The sequence below is a fragment of the Haematobia irritans genome, chromosome 2 (genome assembly GCF_050003625.1).
Source record: "Haematobia irritans isolate KBUSLIRL chromosome 2, ASM5000362v1, whole genome shotgun sequence".
Classification (NCBI taxonomy): Eukaryota; Metazoa; Arthropoda; class Insecta; order Diptera; family Muscidae; genus Haematobia; species Haematobia irritans.
In genome coordinates, this window is record NC_134398.1 from 3012052 (window position 1) to 3035662 (window position 23611).

The window sequence follows — 23611 nt, forward strand, 5'->3', positions numbered from 1 at the left end:
TATATCTTAGACTTGCATCAAGCCTGACGGAAAGCAATGTAAACGAAACGGGGATCTCCGCAGTTACTCTCGCCATACTGCCTGCCCAGGATACTGACTGATAACGAGTTTGACGATGTTAGTTATAATCTAATCCCGTGAACCCAAGGGAGACACAAAAATTGTCTATTCACCAGAAAAAAGCAAGATTCATGGGCAAGGTTATGTCTGTATACCGGACAAGGTGAAATACTCAAGAGTTATTATGACATAAACAGAAAACTTGTTTGGAGGTACTACATCAAGGAGTGAACCGTTTAGTTTCCATTAGTTTCACTGTATGTCTTAGACTTGGATCCAGCCTGGCGGAAAGCAATGTATACTAAAAGGGGATCTCCGAAGCTACTCTCGCCATACTGCCTGTCAGGATACTGGCTGGTAAGAAGAAGACATAAACTTGACTATTCACCAGAAAGAAGAGTAATTACCCTACGGGAAATGGATCATCCACAGGACCGGTACAGGACTAGTCCCTGGTGTGTATGAACCAGTCCCAGTTCTGGACAAAACGTATGGAAGGGACCGGTCACTTTAACATGGGTTTGTCATTGACGGGGAAAATTTACACTTTAGGACACGCCTTGGACTCATTTAGTAGGAGCACCCCATAAACAGGTACTCATGAACCAGTCTCGAACAAACTATTAGGAATCTATTTCCTTTTTGACACGAATCGCATCAGAAGTGAACATCTTTCGAACTGTGTGTTTAACAATAGGTTATTCTGATAATCGTATTTCGTAACTGGAGCACCGATACCAGTCCTATGATATGTCCGTCAGAGGCAATTTGCACCAAGTTCGCTTAGGGTATATACAGAAAACTGGTTTGGAGGTACCACATCAAGGAGCGAACCGAACCGATTCACAGTGGCTGGATACTATGCCGATGAACGCAGAGAAGGAATATGATCACCTCTTAGAGAAAAATGTTATTTTTGGATGGGGAGAAAACATAAAATGGTTGTTGAAATCAGAAACACAATGTCCGAGGAAATAGCATGGTTGGGACAAACATGTTACATTTTCACCCTCCAAAAGTAACATTTTGTTCTTGGAGGTGACCATATTTCTTCTCTGAATGAGGGGAATACGCCAATGCATGTATTCAGATGATATCAATTGGGATATACCTAAACGAAACTAGACGGATCCCGACATAAGCCTCAAAATTGTGCAAAGTGAGATTATTGAGTCATTATTGTCAGGCCTTGGACCTATAAGATAGATCAAGGCTGAGGCGACCACAGCCAAAACAAGAAATAAGATGAATCTTGAAAGGATAATACCGGTAAAAGAGAGATGTCACTGGTAACCCTACGGGAAATTGTCACTGACGGACCTACCAAATGATATCTACCATTAAATTGCAATTGTATGACTTATTCATGGGTACCTGTCTAAGGACTGCTCTTACAAAATTGTTGCCGGGACATGTACTTTGAAATGAGTCCAAGTTATTTCCTAATGTGTAAATTAACCCATGTTAAACTGACCAGTTCCTTCAAAATGTTTCGACTGGGAAAACTGGGATAAGTCCATAGACACTATGTGAAAGTCCTATATTGGTCGTGGGGTTGATCTATTTCCTGTACTCAAGAATACCCTTAGTGCGAATTTGAGTTTATTATTCCAAATGTTATGCATTTTACATATGTAGGTGGACCAAGGATGTGGCAGAGAAAATATTCGGTTAAATGGGAAAAATTCAGAATTTGCGTATCGGGTCACACCGAAGTAAGAGGAAACGAAATAGCCAATACTTTGGCGAAACCAACGAGGGAACTACAGGAGATAACATAACATAGGAAACGCAAATTTTATAGACTCCATGCGGGCTGTGGCACGGCCAGATAGACGGAAACTGAACCAGATCAGATGCCTACACGCACAGAAAAAACATGTTTGGACATGGTTGCCGCATCCATTTAATGCTTATTTAGAGTATGTAATTGTCGCGAAAACCATGTATTTTGTCTTTGTAAAAATAATTTTCGAGCGGAGAAAAATATATGCTGGCAATAAGCATTTAAATGGTTCTCAAATGCCGCAAACATGTTCTATTATTTAAATGATAGAATTTGAGACCATTATATGGTCAGGAAAATCATGTATCTGACCATTCAATTTTTTTACTTTTTTGCAGAGAAAAAAATATTTTTATAGTTTACGTATAGACATGTCTACAACCATTACATGGCCATAAAGACCATGTACATTGTTTTCGTGACCATTTAATTTTTTAATTTTTTTGCAGCGACAAGAATTTTATAAAAACATTGAGCAGGTACACACGATTTTCATTTTGCGCGTCAGTCGTGTGTTGATTGTTTCTTGGAATGGACGGAGAATACGGAATATTGTGTTTTGTGTTAATTTATTTATTCAGAAATGGCACGTGGTTTTATGTGATTACAAAAAAGGAAAGTGTAATTGAAAAAAATATACCTGGTTTTTGTTCTGCATTTTGATATATGGTATAATTTATTTTTATTTGCAGTTACATGATGTCTGCGTTTGTACATTTGATGGGCACGAAGTAAATATGGAATGATTACTTATAGTTGAAATTGAACCAAACTAGAGTGTGTAAAAATATGTGAAGTTTGCTTGCACGACATTATAAATACAAATAAACAATGAATTAGTTTATAAATAAATAAAAACAAATAAATAAAGTTGATTTTGTGTTTTCTTTTCTCAAGTGGCGTCCTTTTTTCGACGACGAAAAAAGTTTTTTCATAAAAATCAAAACATTTTAGGTTGTGACCATGTTCTTTTAACTAGAAGAAAAACAGTTTTGACGAATAACATAACATTTTAGATCGTGACCATTGTCTTTTAATGGAAACAAAATTCTTTTTTATCAATATAATAACATTTTAGATGAGGACAATTGTATTTTTCTTAGAACCATGTTCACTGAGCCAACATGGTTGCAGGTTAAAATGTTACATGGTCGCCGCAAAAATAGCTGCTATCATATTATTTTGCTCTTCGAATATGATTGTGGCAATCATGTTTCTTCTCTGCGTGTAGTAAAGAAGCTGAATAAGGTGAGTTATACTAGGGCCATCAGAATTCTGACGGGTCGCTATACCGAATAATGGGCGCATGTCGAAGACGAAGAATGTTTGAAGTTTTCCTCCGACTCTGCCCTGTCTTCACGACATACCGACATCACCACTTGGACGTAGTTGCACACGCAGTGGACATAGTCACTCACAGAGATTGAATACACTTTGTGAATGGGTCGGGAACACAGAGTTCCTAAACTAACTCATAGAAACATAGTAAGAGCTTTTCGAAATTACCAAAAACCCATATGAACTTAAATTTATGTCTATTGACATGACGAGGAATAGAACCAATTTTCCCTTTCCACCTAATCGAGAAAGAAGAATACCCAATAATTCTTCGAAATCAATTGTAATAAGGATTTCTTCATTATCACAATTTAAATTATTTGTGTTATGTATATCTTCATTAAAAATTAGTCATCCAGAAGAGAGAAAGCACGGATGGCTGATTAATAATGACTCGCAGTGTCATTTAACTAAACTCGTTTATTTAATTTAGCTGCCTTGTCACTTTGTATTAGAATATCTGGAGCTATTTTTAGTAGTTTTGTAGGTGGTACTTACCTCGTTTGAATGTCAAACAATGTGTATTGTGCCAAAAATGAGTGACGGAATAATTTAATAACATTTTGTGACACCATTAAATAGCGTTTATCTGCCGAAATGGTGAATGTGTACGGAGCTAAAGTTTTCTATTCAATCAAAATGGCAAAATGACAGCGGCAGAAGGGCATCGGCAGCAGACCGGAAACGGAAGAACAAAATGAGACGTTTATTAAATTTCAATGTTAGAGATACAATCGTTCACTCACACTAACACCAATAAATGTGCTCAGCAGGCGAGGAGATGTTAGTGTGTATGTATGAATATTCATCATAGAAATTATGGTAATAAAGGATAATTGCAAAGGATGCAGGATAATGTTTGGGCATAGATATACAGAAAATTTATTAATAAAATTGAAATGAACAACATGTGTTGCATTAAATTATAACGATGATGAGAAAGATGATGATAATGCGGATAATGATTATGGTGATATGATGTGGAATAAATAGATTACACAAATTGAAAGATGTTTAAGTTAAGAGGAGATGTTCTCATAAATAATAGGCTTTCGTGGGGTGGAGAGGGCAGTTATGTGATGAATGTGACCGCTCTATTACTAAGATAATTGCAACTAACAAATTCTCATTGTTAATGGTAATACGAGAAGAATACTAAATAATTGAGAAGAGGAGAGGTGGTTTTTCTATTTCATATTCGTAGGAATAAAGCCCATATCCATTGCAACCAATAAATGACTTACGATATAGACTTCAAGACTCAAAACCTATAAAACGTACTATAGGTTTCATATACTAATATACAGGGTAGCTAATACGTAATACAAGAAAATAAAGCCCTATATTTTTTAATTTCTTTGTTCAAAAGTACAAAATGTCGGAAATAACATCAAATTTTAGAATCAGTTTAGTTTAGCCATCATACGCTGTACGAAAGTGACTGTGGTATTTTGGGTCATTTATTATTGACACTTTGATACTTTGCCCAATTTGGTGGCTTCTCTTCGGAGAAAGCCAAATTCGGTATATTTACACTTTCGTGCAAGCAAAGAAACTACTTTATTCTTTACCGTCTCATCGGTGAGCGTTTGCACTTTTTGGACTTTCAATGGCTTTAGTCTAAGGTCATTTTTCAATATGTATTGCATCCGTATTCGTGATATATTCACCTTGAGATCCAGAGATTATGGTGGCCATTATGCGGAGAAGTGAAGTGACGAACATCTTTTTTAAGCCATTCTTGGTTAACGCTTCTAAGTCCTATTGGAGAGTCAGACCAAATTGTTTGTCTGCCCAGTGTGTCAATACTGTCTTCAGAAAAATCTTACGAGCGGCGAGCGACCCACATCATTACCATTGCCGGCTCTTAAGTTCTGGTGGCCAATCGAAACTTTATAATTCCAGCAGAACCCGATTATTTTTTATTGACAAACTGCCCAATTTGGTGGCTTCTCTTCGGAGAAAGCCAAATTCGGTATATATACACTTTCGTGGAATTCGATCAAATTTGGCCCTCATTTTTCGAATTATTTCTGGTGTTGCTACCGTTTTTTCGTCCACTTTTTGGACTCGGCACATTGCCACTATCACGATAACAAGCAATCGTACGAGAAACAAAAAATTTATTCACATTTAAAAGTTGTAGGGTTCTAAATATAAAAGAGGTCTGCTCTTTTGGAGGTTGCTGAAAACACTCATTTTTAATTTTTCTTTCTTACTTGCTATCTTACAAACTATTTCTTAACCTAGTCCCACACTACTTTCTCTTATCATGCCATAAAACTAACATTATAGCATATATCCTGGAAATCCCATACTTTAAAACTCTAGGTAGCACTACTTATCGTAACATATATACAAATGGAAAAGTACAGTAGAGATAGCAACATGTGTTTGCTTACGATAAATTATGTTTGAGAAATTCAAACACCACCCTTTATTATATGACTGAATGAATTCATGAGGCTTAATCTTTTGGCAAAGGCTGATATATCAGAAATTTACTTTTTAAAGTTTTAATTTTAATCCCTATTTTTTTTTAATAGTTGTTGATCGTTGGAAATCTTCATATATCAAACTTCATGTTAAAAGTCTTTTGATAGATTTCCATATTACCATAAATCGATGTCAAAGAAGTAAATCATTCTCGACCCAAGTAAAAAGAGAATATTTTTTTTTTAAACCTTATATTTTCTTTTTGATTTGATAAATTATTTATGAATATTTTTTTAAATGATTCACATTTTTACTGACATTAAATGTAATCCCAGTTTTATGTCATTACAAATTGTTCTTGATAAGTGTTGTCCTTCATCCATTTGCCTTACCAGCAAAGGCTGGACTATAAATGGAATGAAAAACAAATTCATCGGAGTGGATGCTATCCCATTCATTATCTTGTTCTTTGATTCATAAAGCATCAGATAAAAAATTATATTTTCTAATGTCATAAAGCAATGAAAAATTTAAGAATAATCTCAACTGCCCCAAACAATAACAGCAGCAAGAATAACATAAATGTCAACATGTTGAAATATTTATGTACACAAAGCACAAGAATTCTTGTTAAAAGGAGTCAGTTGACTCCTTAAATTGCTCTGGCATCTAGTCAAGTATAACAACTTAAGATAACACAAAAGGTCAGACATAGTTGGAGTACGGGATGGAAGAAACGCATTTCATTGGAAATAGAAGTGGGTTATTCCATAGAAATAATAAACTCCTTCTTCAAAAGAAAATCATTTTCCTTACACCAAAAAAGGAAAGCTTCAAGGGCACTGAAGCCCATTTAACTCAAGTTTAGTTAATAAAAATTATTGTTTTAGTTAAAAAATTCTCCAATATGAGAGAGATTTTGTGACTTTAATGATTTTTGTGTACACTAGTTAAATGACCTAAAAAGGGGAACAAATTGAACACAAATGAAGCATAAAATTTTTTAAATTCGTATTTCCCAAAAATTGTTTGAGAATTTAAAAAAATAATCTATATTTTACCGCAAATACGCTCATCTTCAACTTCGTATGATGCTAAAGTCATTTTTGTAATTTTTTCCTTCAAACTAGAAATTTTCTTTAACAAGGAGAAAAAAATATTATGTCTAATAATTTGCAATTATTGACGCTTGAAACCGCATTCCCTTGCAATTTAAAAGTTTTAATGATTTTTTCATTTTTCATTGCGTAAACAAATATGAAAATTAATCTATTTAGCAAAGGTAATGTGATTAGAAGAAATTGTATTTAAACTGCAAATAAGTTTTTTTTCCATATTTCAATGGAACTCTCCATATGCCCTTTAAACGATAGATGGGAAACATGTTCTTAAAAAAATCGAAATTCAATTCAATGTTACCCATTGTAATAAATAATATTTAATATAAATAATAACACTTTTCACCATAAAGCAACGACAATGTAAAGAAAAAAAGATTGATGATTTGATAAATATCAGAGGCCTTAGTGGAAGTCTAATGTGGTGATCGAACATTAGTAACAAACAAAATGAATGGGACATAAAAGATGTTAACTAGGCGATAGCGGTCTCAAAACGAAAAAAACAGGGAAAAGTGAAAAAAAGTTACTTACAAATGTAACATTTGACATTAAGACACGTTCCGTTAGATTGGCAACATTCAAAAGACAAATGCGTCCCCAATGATCCTGATAAAGGAATTCTTCTTCTGTTTAAATAAAAGAAAGGAAATAAACAAAAAGTAAAACGAATAAATATTCATAGTTAGCAAATGTATATTCCATTATTTATTTGTATTTATTATCATGTTGAGTGTTGAATGGATAGAAGTATATATGTGTCTCTCGATATCAATACCTTAACCAATTGTGATATCAGGATGATTTTTGGAATATATATAGTGGTATGTTTCGATATTCGGATTCGCAAATCACAAAATTTTCATTAGTCGAAATGTTCTTTACCCTAAAACAAATTTTAATTTTGGTAATATAATTCTCTTTGATAAGAAGTTCAAATGCAAATTGAATTTACTCGTAAGTCCGATAGTATTTCAATTTTTTTCCTTATAAGAAAACTAAATTCTTGTGATTTGCGATTTCGGAACATGGATAAACTATCAATCAAACTATTTAACAGTTTTCCTTATACATTTTTGTTATATTTTTTAACCCTTATATTATGTTGGGGTCATTGAATGACCCACATCATATTTTTCATCAGAGCATTTCTTACTGTTGGAATATAATTAAAGGTTCTTACTACTCAGCAAGAATTCGGTACATAGTCGTTTTTTGAATAAGTCTTTAGTAATACCACAGACTACGAACTTCAAAGTAAAACCCTATATATGTTTATACCCACCACCATAGAATTGTGACGGGGGTATCATAAGTTTGTCATTCCGTTTGTAACACATCGAAATATCGATTTCCGACTATATAAAGTATATATATTCTTGATCAGGGAGAAATTCTAAGACGATATAACGATGTCCGTCTGTCTGTCTGTCTTTTGTAATCACGCTACAGTCTTCAATAATGCAGCAATCGTGCTGAAATTTTGCACAAACTCGTCTTTTGTCTGCATGCAGGTCAAGTTCGAAGATGGGCTATATCGGTCCAGGTTTTGATATAGTCCCCATATAAACCGACCTCCCGATTTGGGGTCTTGGGCTTATAGAAATCGTAGTTTTTATCCAATTTGTCTGAAATTGGAAATCTAGAGGTATTTTAGGACCATAAAGAGGTGTGCCGAAAATGGTGAGTATCGGTCCATATTTTGGTATAACCCCCATATAGACCGATTTCCCGATATTACTTCTTGGGCTTCTAGAATCCGAAGTTTTTATCCTATTTGCCTGAAATTTGAAATCTAGAGGTATTTTATGACCATAAAGAGGTGTGCCAAAAATGGTGAGTATCGGTCCATATTTTGGTATAGCCCCCATATAGACCGATCTCCCGATTTTACTTCTTGGGCTTATAGAAACCGCAGTTTTTATTCAATTTACCTGAAATCGGAAATCTAGAGGTATTGTAGGACCACAAATACGTGTGCCAAAACTTGTGAGTATCGGTCCATATTTTGGTATGGTCCCCATATAAAACGACCGCCCGATTTGGGGTCTTGGGCTTATAGAAACCGTAGTTTTTATGTAATTTGTCTGAAATTGGAAATCTAGAGGTATTTTAGGACCATAAAGAGGTGTTCCGAAAATGGTGAGTATCGGTCCATATTTTGGTATAGCCCCCATATAGACCGATATCCCGATATTACTTCTTGGGCTTCTAGAATCCGAAGTTTTTATCCTATTTGCCTGAAATTGGAAATCTAGAGGTATTTTCGGCTCATAAATATTTTGACCCCATAAGAACGATCTCCCGATTTAACTCATTGGGTTTCTAGAAACCGTAGTTTTTATCTGATTTGCCTGAAATTGTAAATATTCTGGTATTTTAGGCTCACAAAAACGTGTATCGGATTAAGTTTTTATCGGTCTATTTGGTAATGCCTCCATATAGACCGACTTCAGTTCTTGATGGTGTAGAAGGCGCACTGATCACGAAAATTGCTTGAAACTCAATGTAAAATTTCCAGATTTTACTTCTACAGATTTAAGATTTCAAATCAAGACGTTATTTTATAATTTTCTTACACACTTACAAGAGATGTTAATGATTGATCTAAAACTCAAACAAAAATGGTTCTTATAAATCCAGAATCTGATATAGTCCTCATAGGTGAAATCTTTAAATTTATCTTCGGGAAGGGTCCTCATGTCCTCAAGCCCTCCTGAAATTTCAAAAGAAACCCTAATATTTGGTTCATGGTGGTGAGTATTTAAGATTCGGACCGGCCGAACTTAGTGCTGTATATACTTGTTTAAAATTTTATTGTTATTGTTCAAAAGCAAAAATGTCAAATTTTGGAATCAGTTTAGGTTTGTTCGAATTGGCTACCTTTGAATGAATTATGATCTTCAAACGGCAGTTAAGGCCCTCACGCTGCACGAAAGTGGATCTGCGATATTTTTGGCCCATTCCCGGGGAAGCGACGTCTTAAGATGATCGACACTTTGGTATCCACTTTAGTACCAACTATACTGTACAAAATGCCTCAGGCGCATAAGTCTAACGGATAATAAATTCGGAAATTGTTCTAAAGGCACAACTTTAAAAGCACTTCCAAAAATATCCACCCAAAGATTTTCTTTATTTGAACTACACAGGAAGTTATTTTAATTCAATTTTATATAACTCGAGTGGACATCCGCCCTATGACAAGCCCACATTGAAAAAAAAAACATGCCCGGTTACTTTAAAAATTTTGGTATTGATTCCGAGTCAAAGAAGCGGAGAATACAAGTAAGGATACTTTTAAGACACAAATCTCTTTTAAATTTGGGGTTTTTGTTCTTGCTTCTAGGAAGCAAATTTTAATTTTTCGTTTTTTCAGCTTTTTTTCTTCATATGCCTTCAAAGTCCTTTAAAAACGAGTTAACGACAACTTTATTTTCCAAATTCAGACTCGACTTCCAGTAGAAATTATGCTATGTTTCAAGTAAAAACGTCTTTAAAATAAAGTGCTGAAAAACATGTCCTATTTTTAAACGATTTTTTGCTTTGTAGTCAAGATGCAAAAAGACAACAAATTTAAAAACAAGTTCATTAATTTTAAAGAATTTTTCTGAATTTTTGAAGTCAAGTTAACCTAACCCCAAAAATTTGTCTTTCATGTTATGATACCCATTTTTAAGTCAAATCACTTCATTATAAGGACAATACGACTTCATTGAAAAGTTTATCGACTTTTGGACAAAGAAAAAAAAAATTATATTAGAGAAATGCGTCTTTTACGCCAAGCAAAATTTGCATTAGTATTTTAAGGACATGAAATCTTTGGCCTCACGACAATATTTTTTTCAGTTCATATTAAATTCATCGCTTCTATGCCAATTTTGCACCACTTCCGGATCCAAAAAGAAAATTTTCACTACTTTTTTTGGCGACACTTTTTTTGCTAAGCTGTCTTTAGGATATTTTCCCGATAATTATCCAGCATTTATTTTTACCCCACGGCCGATGAATACGAACGAAGAGCGATCGTTGGCCATTACGGCCCATAACATTACCATCGGCGGAGTTTGAGTTCTGGTGGTTTCTTATAAAAAAAAAAACAACATATTCGGTAACTGGCTAACTTTCAACCAAAGCAACTCTTTCCAGTCTAACTTTTGTGCGTATTGGCGAGCTCTTTAACTTCAATTAGCACAAATTAACGAGTAAGTTTCCGACCGTTGCCGCGTAGATTTCGATCAAATCTGGCCTTCACTTTTCGGATCATTTCTGGTGTTAAACAATTTTTCGTCCTCTCATTGTCATACTAGAAACAAAAGATTTATTCACATTTAAATATAAAGCAATCATCACGTTTGAATTCCATCGCGATTAACTTTATTTCTACAATGCAATTGATCAAATATATTTAGATACTTTTGTAAGCTTGCAAACATTGAAATGAAGTGTCACTTGAATAAATTTTCCAGCTGTCAGACGAGTGGCTTAAAAATGATAGCAACCTGAAGTTGGATGCAATACATATCAGCCATCCGTGCTTGATAAAGATATCAGCCTAAGAGACAGACGATTTTTACAATCGTTTCTTGAAGCGAATTTTTCACCAGCTAAATTTTTTGCAATGGGCTGAATTGTTTGAATGCACCAGATGGTCCAGTGAAGTTCCAACTATTGTATGACTAAGGCTATGGTGACACTAGGCAAATTTTTCACCAAAATGAGTTTCAAACATTTTTCCAGAACCATTCTCCAAATATCATGATGTTATATATCCAATATGAGGTAAAAAAATGTCCGCTGGTTTGGCTGCGGCGACGGATCCTTTTTAGATTTCTGTCAAATATTTGGCCAGTGTGGACATAGCATAATACATGTGCCCAGCGATTGACTTTAAATGGTTGTAAACAAATTTAGATCTGGGCTACAAAGAAGTAGCTCTGATCTAAATCAGGAGGCAGTTTATGAGGCAGCAATTTTTAGTGTGATCCGATGTGTTATCACTGTGAAGGATCACTTATTTCTTTGAGGGTTGCAATGTTCATCCGATCGTCAGTGAGGTCTATACGTTCTTCGGTCTAAGCCTTCGATTTCATCGGAGTGCATACGGCAAGTTCAGCCCATGGTTTCGACTGTTTCTTCTTCTACCACTCAGAAAGATGAGCAGATAGGACCAGTTCGACTCAGAATGTGCACTTTTTCATAGAGATCAAAGTGATGAAGTGATTTAGTGAATTTGCAATTGTTTAAAATAAATTTAACCAAATAATAGGTTTAAGTTCGTTATAGTATTATTAGGAAAAACACCGGACCTTCAAATTCTAAGGGGTAATGATTTATGATTTTTCCCACTATAAAGTTAAGGTATCGATATAATTGTGTACGGTTTTGTTGTATTGCAAATAAATAGTTGGACTTACCATTTATCCAGGTGCCATTGGATTTTTGGGGCATGAATGCGCCATCAACGATTTCCTGTAATTTCAGACGTTGTCCCTTGACTCTAGGACCCTCGTCGGGCGGTGTGAGCAGTACCTTTTATAAAAGCAAGAATTTTATATGATGTCTTCTACATAATTCGAAAAAAAATGAAAAGCAGACAATTTTGGACAACAGCAATGATGAAAGGAATACACAAAACCCGAAAAAAATATACACAAAAAACGAAAAGACACCAGGACAAAAATATTTCCACGCAGAAAAAAAAATAAAATAAACAAGAAAATCCCAAACACCAGAAGAGCGAGAAAGATAGACAGAGTAATAGAAATCCAAATAAAATTAAAGTCAAAAATAGAATTTTATTAGACCAATTGTTGAGATTTGCATAAAGACAAAATAAACATAGGCACACATTCACACGTATAGATGGACACGCACACACACAGTCACATGTGTAGGTGCCGGAAAACGGAAATAGAGATTTTTTTTATAAGCACACGCACACACACATAGACAAACACACGATCCATTCCATTTTCATATCACACATATATAAATTTACAAAATTACAAAGAAACAACGAGAAAAAAGGAAAAAAGACAAAAAGGCACACATAAAGTTTACGACCAAAGAAAAGGATTTCTTTCTTATTTGAAGGGCGGATTATTAAACATTCGTTTTCTTTTTGAATAAATTTTTTTTTGTATTAATTTGGTTATTTTCGGACAAAATATTGTCATGCAGTAATGCCAAAAAACGCTGAAGGTTCATTCCAATTATTTCTGTTGGTGTTGTTTTTGGCAAAAAATTGGCTTGGAAAAGGTTGGCTTAGTTTCATGGTTAGTGGTTGTGGTGGTGGTGGTGGATGTGGTAGTGGTAGTGGTAGTGGTGAATGGATGTCAACTTTTGTTTTTAGGGCATTCCGTGAGAAAAACATTGTGTTTGTGGGAAATGTTTCCTTCATACTTACCACAGATGTTACAATTAAGGCTAAAACTATTGTTATGACCAGCAGAGCAATAAGAATGCCACGCCAATTGCGTTGATTTGGATTACTGGACACCAGCTGTAGAATAGAGAAAGAAATCAAGAAGAATTACAATTTGGTAGGCTATAATTGAAAATTATTCTATAATAAGGGTTAAGGATTAGATATTTGGACAAGGGTTTTGGGATAATTGGATTACACATTTTGAATTTACCGACGAAAGAAATAAGAAAACATGAACTGTATCCTTTTCTTCTCAAAAATAACATACGAATTTAATTATAATGCCTTAGTTGTTGAGATCTTAAGCAAGAACTATTTGAACATATAAACTCGATTTTGGGTAACCATAGCTAGGTTAGCTCTCCTAAGTACAAATAAAATCGAATTTAGCGCAAATGTACCAAAATTTATCTCTGATGAGTTTTCTCGGTCTTTATAGCAATATTTGATCATTCATTTTCATGTCAAGCCTCTCCGGTTAATTTTAACGGAAAAATTGTCGGCAGTTAAGTTCCCAATTGACGTCTGTGAATAAAAGCAGAATGACACAAGTATATCCCTAGGACTGTGTAAACGTTGGTTCGCTAACCTTACATTAACGCAGCTTCATTATACAGTATAACCTCCCTACTCTCTCCATTTGCTAGTCCTCACTATCCGGATAGACCTTTTTTTGGACACTTTTTTTAAGTTTTCCTCTGTAACTTGGATAGAAATTTTTGTTTGTGTCGCAGCAATTGTTCGTTATTTTATCGTTTGATTAGGGAGCCACCGTGGTGCAATGGTTAGCATGCCCGCCTTGCATACACAAGGTCGTGGGTTCGACTCCTGCTTCGACCGAACACCAAAAAGTTTTTCAGCGGCGGATTATCCCACCTCAGTAATGCTGGTGACATTTCTGAGGGTTTTAAAAAAAGCTTCTCTAAGTGGTTTCACTGCAATGTGGAACGCCGTTCGGACTCGGCTATAAAAAAGAGGTCCCTTGTCATTGAGCATAACATGGAATCGGGCAGCACTCAGTGATAAGAGATAAGTTCACCAATGTGGTATCACAATGGACTGAACAGTCTAATTGAGCCTGATACATCGGGCTGCCACCTAACCTAACCAAACCTCGTTTGATTAGAAACTAAAACAATACTGACAAAAGGTGATTGAGGAGGAATCTCAATTTGAGTGTTGTCACAGTTCATCTTATAAAAATCAAACACAGTACTTTCACAGAAAAATTGGGGGCACATGGTCAGTTTTCTGCTAGTAATAATTTTTTGTAGGAATTTCCATTTTGAAACAGTTAAATGCTTAAATAACTATCGAGAATTTAAGCAAGTCAAGCAATTGGGACTTAGTGAAGATCCAATATATAACGCAGATGATGAAAATTGATTCATTCAACTGAGACTTCAGCACCTGGAGCAAAGCTATCATAAGCTACATTCACTTTGTAACGGAACGAAATACATTTTTGTATTGTATTCGACGGTACATAGATTTATTTGTTTGTGCTTCCTGTTGTTTAATGTATGTGTGCCTTTTATGCCCACATACCCACTGCTCTACTCTCCACATACCCACTGACATTCAATGAAGTCTGGGTGGGTATGGGAAAAATAATTTATGTGGCAATCTGACTTTGAGAAACATTTATTTTTGCTTGCTATGAGCACAATTCTCACCTACGTTGTGGCTGTGGGAGAATGTGAACTCGGTGTTTTTGGAAAACGAGCAAGAGTCCCGACAGCCAAAGGGTATTGAACACGACGAATGGCACGACCGCAGTCAGTTCACACTAAGCGACAGGAACTCTACCACCGCACTAAGTGTTTCGGCATTTAGCTTGCTTCCGCACTAATTGTTTCGGCAATTAGCTTGCTTCCGCACTAATAGCTTCGGTTAATAGCTTGCTTCCTCACTAGTAGCTTCGGCTATTAGCTTGCTTCCTCACTAATAGCTTCGGCTATTAGCTTGCTTCCGCACTAGTAGCTTCGGCTATTAGCTTGCTTCCGCACTAATAGCTTCGGCTATTAGCTTGCTTCCTATCGAGAATTTTAAGCAAGTCAAGCAATTGTGTCTTAGTGAAGATCCAATATATAACGCAGATGATGAAAATGGATTCAATATGAACTCGGTGTTTTTGGACAACGAGCAAGAGTCCCGACAGCCGAAGGGTATTGAACACGACGAGTGGCACGACCGCAGTCAGTTCACACTAAGCGACAGGAACTCTACCACCGCACTAAGTGTTTCGGCATTTAGCTTGCTTCCGCACTAGTAGCTTCAGCTATTAGATTGCTTCCGCACTAATTGTTTCGGCAATTAGCTTGCTTCCGCACTAATAGCTTCGGCTATTAGCTTGCTTCCTCAATAGTAGCTTCGGCTATTAGCTTGCTTCCGCACTAATTGTTTCGGCAATTAGCTTGCTTTCGCGCTAATCGTTTCACCGACGATTAGCTTGCTTCCGCTCTAATAGCTTCGGCTATTAGCTTTCTTCCGCACTAGTAGCTTCGACTATTAGCTTGCTTCCGCACTAATCGTGTCACCTACGATTAGCTTGCTTCCGCACTAGTACCTTCGGATATTAGCTTGCTTCCGCACTAATTGCTTCGGCAATTAGCTTGCTCCCGCACTAATCGTTTCACCGACGATTAGCTTGCTTCCGCACTAACAGCTTCGGCTATTAGCTTGCTTCCGCCCTAGTAGCTTCGGCTATTAGCTTGCTTCCGCACTAATCGTTTCACCGACGATTAGCTTGCTTCCGCACTAATAACTTTGGCTATTAGCTTGCTTCCTCAATAGTAGCTTCGGCTATAAGCTTGCTTCCGCACTAATCGTTTCACCGACGATTAGCTTGCTTCCGCACTAACAACTTCGGCTATTAGCTTGCTTCCGCACTAGTAGCTTCGGCTATTAGCTTGCTTCCGCACTAATCGTTTCACCAATGATTAGCTTGCTTCCGCACTAGTTCCTTCGGATATTAGCTTGCTTCCGCACTAGTAGCTTCGGCTATTAGCTTGCTTCCGCACTAATTGCTTGGGCAATTAGCTTGCTTCCGCACTAATCGTTTCACCGACGATTAGCTTGCTTTCGCACTAATAGCTTCGGCTATTAGCTTGCTTCCACTAGTAGTTTCGGCAAGTAGTTTGTAATTTTGTTACTAACCTAACAACGAATCAACAATCAACACCGAATCACCACATCACCCGGATTGTCAACATCGCTATCAACGTTGAATCGCCGCATCACCCGAATCATCAACGTTTCGCCCCATCAACCGAATCATCAACATACCGCCGCATCACCCGAATCATGAACATCGGCCAACCATCGACAGCCGACCAAACCAACACAACCGACTCATCGACACCGGACAGCCACCGACGGCTGACCAGGAAATCACCATCACCGCCACCGAACCACCAACCGAATCATCAACCAAACCATCACCCGAACCATCAACCGAATCATCAACCGAATAATCAACGACGCCGAATCGTCAACGACAATCCCGAACCATCAACCGAATCACCAACAGATCATCACCGACACCGTATCAACCACTTTAGCCGAACCAAATCGTCAACAACCGATCCGTCGACTTTTTTTTACTAAGAGGCCACATAATAAATCACCGACTCCCCAGCATACCTTGCATATATAAGCATTATACGTATATAAGATCAAACAAATAAAGTTCGTACACCAAACCGTGTGTTCTTAATTTAAGGTTTGTGGGTCCTTAAAGTTGATCCTGGACGACAACTGGTCTACCTCAGCCGACGAAAAAACCACGTTACAACATTTATGTCATATTAAGATCATAATTTTCCACTTCCTGTAATCGGCAAGGTTTTTAAAAATTTCGCGCTTCCTGCAACATATAAGGCAACGAAAAAAATTGGATATCATCATCACACCCAAAAGAAAAGAAAATCAACACTGACTAAAACTTTCAAAACCCAGTTTTGTCTTCAAATTGCACAGCAGTACTACAATCAATGGAACGGAATTTAACTCATTCTTAAAGATACTTGTTGTACGTAAGATAAAGGTCGCAATTCTTATAATCATGAAATTTTTTATTTTCCTTCTATTTCATGGACTTCTGCTCCAACTATCATTAACAATTCAATTTTTACTTGCCTTTCGTTTATTTCTCGTATACAATTTTTGCTTGCAGCAACATTATCCTTAAAGGGTAGTCATGTAGCTGGAACCAATGAATATGCTACCATTTATTTTATTAAAATTGCTTGGGACCAATTGCTTTCAGAACCTGCACCATAACGTCATTAAAGTTTTCTCTATCTTCCCAATAGCATCCTTAGTCAAGTTGTTGTCAATTCAAATGTATGTAAATTTTTTTGTTTATTTTCTCAAATCTAAGATAACAGATTTTTATTAGAATTCATAGTGTCCTTTTATTTTTCTTTCTTACTTTCAGTCTTATTCGTCAACTTGACTTGTTATTTGTTACATTCTTTCAATCAGAAAAAGAAAAACAACTTTAAAAAAATTGTTTTGTACATAGATATATTTGGAGTGAAGAAGAAAGGGCGAATCATCAGGAATTTGAATTGAGGCGAATAACAACTATTCAATGGATATCAATGATAAAATAACCCAGTAAACATTTATGTGAGTAATATGGCTGTATGTATTTATTAAGATCTATATCTATACATAAATTGTTTATGAAATATTTAATTACACTATGACATAATATTCAACTTCTTGGCTCCAAACAAAAAATAATTTATCCCAGCTGAATGTATTGGATAAGAGGAGAAAAGTAATTTCTGGATTTAGATTGGTTGCCGTTCGTTTTTTATGAGCCTCTGTAGTCTTGCAGGGTTTTTGCAATTTTCGCATGTTCACAACTCGAAAATGCTGATATTTTTGTATGTTTTAATCTTCACCAAAGTTGTAGCTCTTGACTCGGCCAACAAAAATGCTGAATGTATTAAGTCCAAATAAATTTCATCTTCATTATCAAAACTCCATAAATGTCGAAAAAATTACCACCACTGAGTTTTTCAGTTTTTAGACTACAGATCTTGAACTATTGGAAGAAATGTAGCCTAAAAATTATGAACAACTTTCATACGGCCACTCCTTGATACAGCTTTTGCCATTTAAATGTGATTAATTTTAATTTTTAACAGCAACGATTTTGACAAATACGCATTTGTTTTATTGTTTCGTACACGCAGAGAAGAAACATGATTGTCACAATCATATTCGAAGAGCAAAATAATATGATAGGAGCTATTTTTGCGGCGACCATGTAACATTTTAACCTGCAACCATGTTGGCTCAGTGAACATGGCTCTAAGAAAAATGTAATTGTCCTCATCTAAACTGTTATTATATTGATAAAAATAATTTTGTTTGAATGAAAAGACAATGGTCACGATTTAAAATGTTATGGTATTCATTAAAAATGTTTTTCTCCTAGTTAAAAGAACATGGTCACAACCTAAAATGTTTTGATCTTTATGAAAAAACTTTTTTCATCATCGAAAAAAGGACGCCACTTGAGAAAAGAAAACACAAAATTAACTTTATTTGTTTGTTTTTATTTATTTATAAACTAATTCATTGTTTATTTGTATTTATAATGCCGTTCAAGCAAACATCATATATTTTTACACACTCTATTTTATTTCAATTTCAACAATAAGTAATTATTCCATATTTACATCGTGCCCATAAAATGTACAAACGCAGACATCATGTAACTGCAAATAAAAATAAATGATACCATATAGCAAAATGAGAACAAACACAGGTACATTTTTTCAATTACACTTTCCTTTTTTGTGTTAACAAAAAAAAAAAAAAAATCACGTGCCACTTCTGAATAAATAAATTAACACAAAACACAGTAAATCCGTATTCTCCGTCCATTCCAAGAAACAATCAACACACGACTGACGCGCAAAATGAAAATCGTGTGTACCTGTTCAATGTTTTTATAAAATTCTTTTCGCTGCAAACAAGTTAAAAAATTAAATGGTCACAAAAAAAATGTAAATGGTCTTTATGGCCATGTAATGGTTCTAGACATGTCTATACTTAATCTATAAAAATACTTTTTTCCCTGTAAAAAAGTAAAAAAAAATTGAATGGTAAGGTACATGATTTTCCCGACCATTTAATGGTCTCAAATTCTATCATTTAAATGATAGAACATGTTTGCGGTATTTGAGAACCATTCAAATGCTTATTGCCACCATACATTTTTCTCCGCTCGAAAACTATTTTTACAAAGACAAAATACATGGTTTTCGCGGCAATTATATGCTCTAGTTAAGCATTAAATGGATGCGGCAACCATGTCCAAACATGGTTTTTCTGTGCGTGCATACATAAAAAAAACGAAAAACAAATAAAATTGCAAAAAATGTTTGTCAAGAAGTGGTCGTATGAAGTTTGTGTGTATAATAAAGTTGTTCATAATTTTATAGGCTACGTTTCCCGATTGTTTAATTTTAAATGTTAAATAGTTCAAGAGCTCTAGTCGAAAAAAGGAAAATTGGTGAAAAAAGTGGTCAGTTTTTCGATATTTTTGGGATTTTGTGCATGAAGATGAAATTTTTCCGACTTAATATATTGAGCATTTTTGTTGGCCACTTCATGAGCTACAACTTTTCTGAAGAAAAAAAAAAATCACATCATTTTTCGAGCTGTGGCCATGCGAAAATTGCAAAAAGTGCTCAAAATCGAATTTGGCGACAAAACTATAGAGGTTCTTAAAAAAATGAACGGCAACCAATATAGAAAAATCCATAAATTACTTTTCTCCTCTCATCGAGTACTTTCGGCTGGGATAAGTGATTTTTTGTTTGGAATTTTTTTGTGTTGCACTGTGTTATATTGTTCAACCTATCGTATACGTTTTACAAAATTCCTTTAGATTAATTATACGACCCATTGAACGTGTTTCTTATTAATTAGTAGTACTTATATGACACCCAGTACCACATAAAACTAAATGTTATGTAGAGCCAGATATTTTTAACACGAAAATATGAGATTTATTTGCGTTGTGAATTCCTAAGATATGTTTCACTAGCCCATGGGATGTATACTTAATACGTATTCATACAAACTAGAAAAATCATACTCATAAGGCCCATCTATTAATATTACTTATACGCTATTACCATATTATGTTGCGTGTCTTTAAAGTAGCCTCCAAAAAATTCTTTAAATTTCCGAAGCAAGGTGATAAACCACCTCAGGGCAAATTGTCATTAAATCTTGCCACCCACACAGTTTGCATAAACTTTAACTCAATACCTTTTACCATTTTTCCTAAGGGTGCGCGTAAAAGTGATATTGATTGCAATACTGAACTTACTTCGGCTTTTCCAGGGTAACGCCACTACAAAACAACATTAACAATAAAGCCTAAAGCTAAAAACTTCATTAACGTAATGGCGGAAATTCTTCTTACTTTTCAATGCTTAGCTCCTATAGAAGAAAAAATTAGTGCAAAATGTGTGTGTGTGTGGGAAATTAATTAAGCTGTAACGACGTTCTTTATTTAACTTTCGTTTGGATTAAAATGTCACTGAACATCAACTAAAATCCCATGAGACAATGAACGAAAAAACAAAACAAGGTATATAATACAAAGATGGCTATTAATAAGTTACAAACGTGTTGTATTTTTTTTTGTTCTCTTTTAATAAAAAGCTTTTTCTTGTACCCTATTGAAGAAATTAATTTACCTGTAACTTTTCTTAATTTGTGAATTTTGAAGGAAGCTGCTGGGATAAATCAGCAATGCCCAAGTCATAAAAACAGATTGTGTGTCGTGCAAATGACGGAAAATAAACAACCAACAAATGCCATGTGGATATGTACATACAACCAATAAACGAAATTAAACTGGAAAAAAAATTTTATTCGGTATACACTAACCATTAAAATTTCAAAAGTTATCCAAAATGTTAGAAGCAAAATATAAAAATTTGAAAAAAAAACTCATCCTTTTATATTTTTCAAGCTTATGATCCGAATTTCCTTGTCGTATATATAAGATGATACTATTTAATACTTTTTGCCATAATTTATGAAAATTTTCAAAATGAAGATTTTCATTTGGTTCGGTTTGTCGTTGGAGGTGAAAATCAACTCCAATGACAAACAAACAAAATCGTACATACATTTATGACTATTTTAGTAAAATTTCAAATTTTTTCTTCCACTCGGTTTACTGGGTTAATATTAAAGAGAACGTAATCTCTTTAGGATTTTGTTTTTCTTATTTGCGTTACACTTTTTTATAGATTTGTTTTCGCTCGATACATTTTCAACAAATTAAAATCAACATCAGCAAAGATAATAAAAACAAAAACTTGAACCAATTTCCTTAAATAATTCCTAGTGGCTACGGTTGGCTTAGTTAGAAACCAAGCGATTTATACCTTTGTTTATATTTTCCATTATTAGCATTCAATTTATTGTAATGCTTAAGCGTTTACATCTTTTTGTCCATATCCGTAATGGTTGCTTCTTTTTTTCTTTACACCAAAAACATTCTGTATTACACCATGCTGCCTATGTTTTTTGTAATTAAAGAGAAACCATTTTATGGAGTTTTTCCTCTACTGCTGAATGTACAGAATTTGCTGTAGTAATTAATGCTCATTAAGCTAATGTTATATTGGTTACTTTTTTTGTTTCTTTTTATTAAGGAAGTTTTTGTAATTATTCATAATTATAATTTGATATGAAGTGGATATTATGATTGAGAGCAATTTAAATTAATATAACTTATACGTATCATGGACTATCAGTTATTCGTAACGTATACGTTATGTTGTAATATTAAGTATACGTTTAAAATATAATGACCCTACCCATGAGAGTGATTATGGAAGGTTAATAGAAATAATTGCTAATAAGCAATTCCTAGTTTACAAAATATAGTTTTTGGAATAGGGCTTGAATTTCATTAATTTATTTTATATAAATATATGGGATTTGAATAAAAAATGATCATATGTTGTTATTACGCCAAAATCATAAACTAAAGGTCAAAACGCAGAAAGACTTTTGAGCTGATCGACTTTTTGTAAAAATAAAATGGAAGTAGACTTTTTGTAAACTACAATTTCGACACAAGTCGAATTTACACTATCGGATAGTGTAAGTTTGGGATAGGTTTAGACCACATATAAACCAACCCCCACATTTGACTTCCTAGGCCTTTTGGCTCCATTCAAAAGTTGGTCCATATAGGTCCATATCGGTTCATAATTATATATAGCTCCCATACAAACCAAAAGCACAAGCAAATTTATCCGGTCACGTAGAAATTTATGGCGATTTCGGTTGGGAAAAAAGGTGCAACATTCTCGGAATTGATTGCAACATATCAAGGACACTGCCATAGATTTTGGATCCTTTATACCTCACAATATTATAAATTAACAATAACATTTTGTTTGTTATTGTTGGCTTCTCTTCAATCGTTATTGTTGTTTTTGATCTCAGCTTGGAGCCATGCATTGTCTAAACTACAAGTGTAGCTTAACCAACAGAGGAAAAGTATGCTTGTCAAATTTATTTGGGCAAAGCCCTATAGACTGCAAGATGGTTGGATGTACAGCTGTTTCGGATTTACCACATTCCTCATCAGCATCCTCTACTTGCAGCAAAACTATCAACCAATTATCAGAATAAATTCGGGTAATTCACTCAACCCAAAGTGAACTACACTTGAACCTCCCGAAAAAGGGTTTGATAATCGGCTACTGCCTAAACAAATTTGCAAGCATATCTCTTTTCCTTTGCCAAACTCAAATCATCGATTTGAATGTATATGGCTGGGTTTGTTTTTGAGCGTGCTTCCTCTATCTTCATTCGTTTTGTTTGTTATTGTTGGCTTCTCTTGAATCGTTATTGTTGTTTTTGATCTTGCTTTTGCTGCAAGTAGAGGATGCTGATGAGGAATGTGGTAATTCCGAAACAGCTGTACATCCAACCATCTTGCAGTCTATAGGGCTTTGCCCAAATAAATTTGACAAGCATACTTTTCCTCTGTTGGTTAAGCTACACTTGTAGTTTAGTCAATGCATGGCTTTAAGCTGAGATCAAAAAGAAGCCAACAATAACAAACAAAACGAATGAAGATAGAGAAAGCACGCTCAAAAACAAACCCAGCCATATATATTCAAATCGATGATTTGAGTTTGCCAAAGGAAAGGAGATATGCTTCCAAATTTGTTTAGGCAGTAGCCGACTATCAAACCCTTTTTCGGGAGGTTCAAGTGTAGTTCACTTTGGGTTGAGTGAATTACCCGAATTTATTCTGATAATTGGTTGATATTTTTGCTGCAAGTAGAGGATGCTGATGAGGAATGTGGTAATTCCGAAACAGCTGTACATCCAACCATCTTGCAGTCTATAGGGCTTTGCCCAAATAAATTT

At 35.0% G+C, this 23611-nt stretch overlaps 1 protein-coding gene across 3 annotated transcripts in view; it reads right to left on the reverse strand.

The window, feature by feature from the left end:
- Dpp10 (Dipeptidyl peptidase 10) overlaps positions 1 to 23611 on the reverse strand; it is a 114493-nt gene that overhangs the window by 18137 nt on the left and 72745 nt on the right. For all 3 annotated transcript variants that reach the window (XR_012718638.1, XR_012718637.1, XM_075293076.1), the window contains 4 exons: positions 13148 to 13243; positions 12156 to 12270; positions 7273 to 7367; positions 3683 to 3810 (listed from right to left, as the gene is read on the reverse strand). Coding sequence is in view for 1 of the 3 variants with exons in the window: in XM_075293076.1 (XP_075149191.1) it covers positions 3683 to 3810; positions 7273 to 7367; positions 12156 to 12270; positions 13148 to 13243 (434 nt within the window). In the remaining 2 variants the exon portion in view is untranslated. The remainder of the gene's footprint in view (positions 1 to 3682; positions 3811 to 7272; positions 7368 to 12155; positions 12271 to 13147; positions 13244 to 23611) is intronic.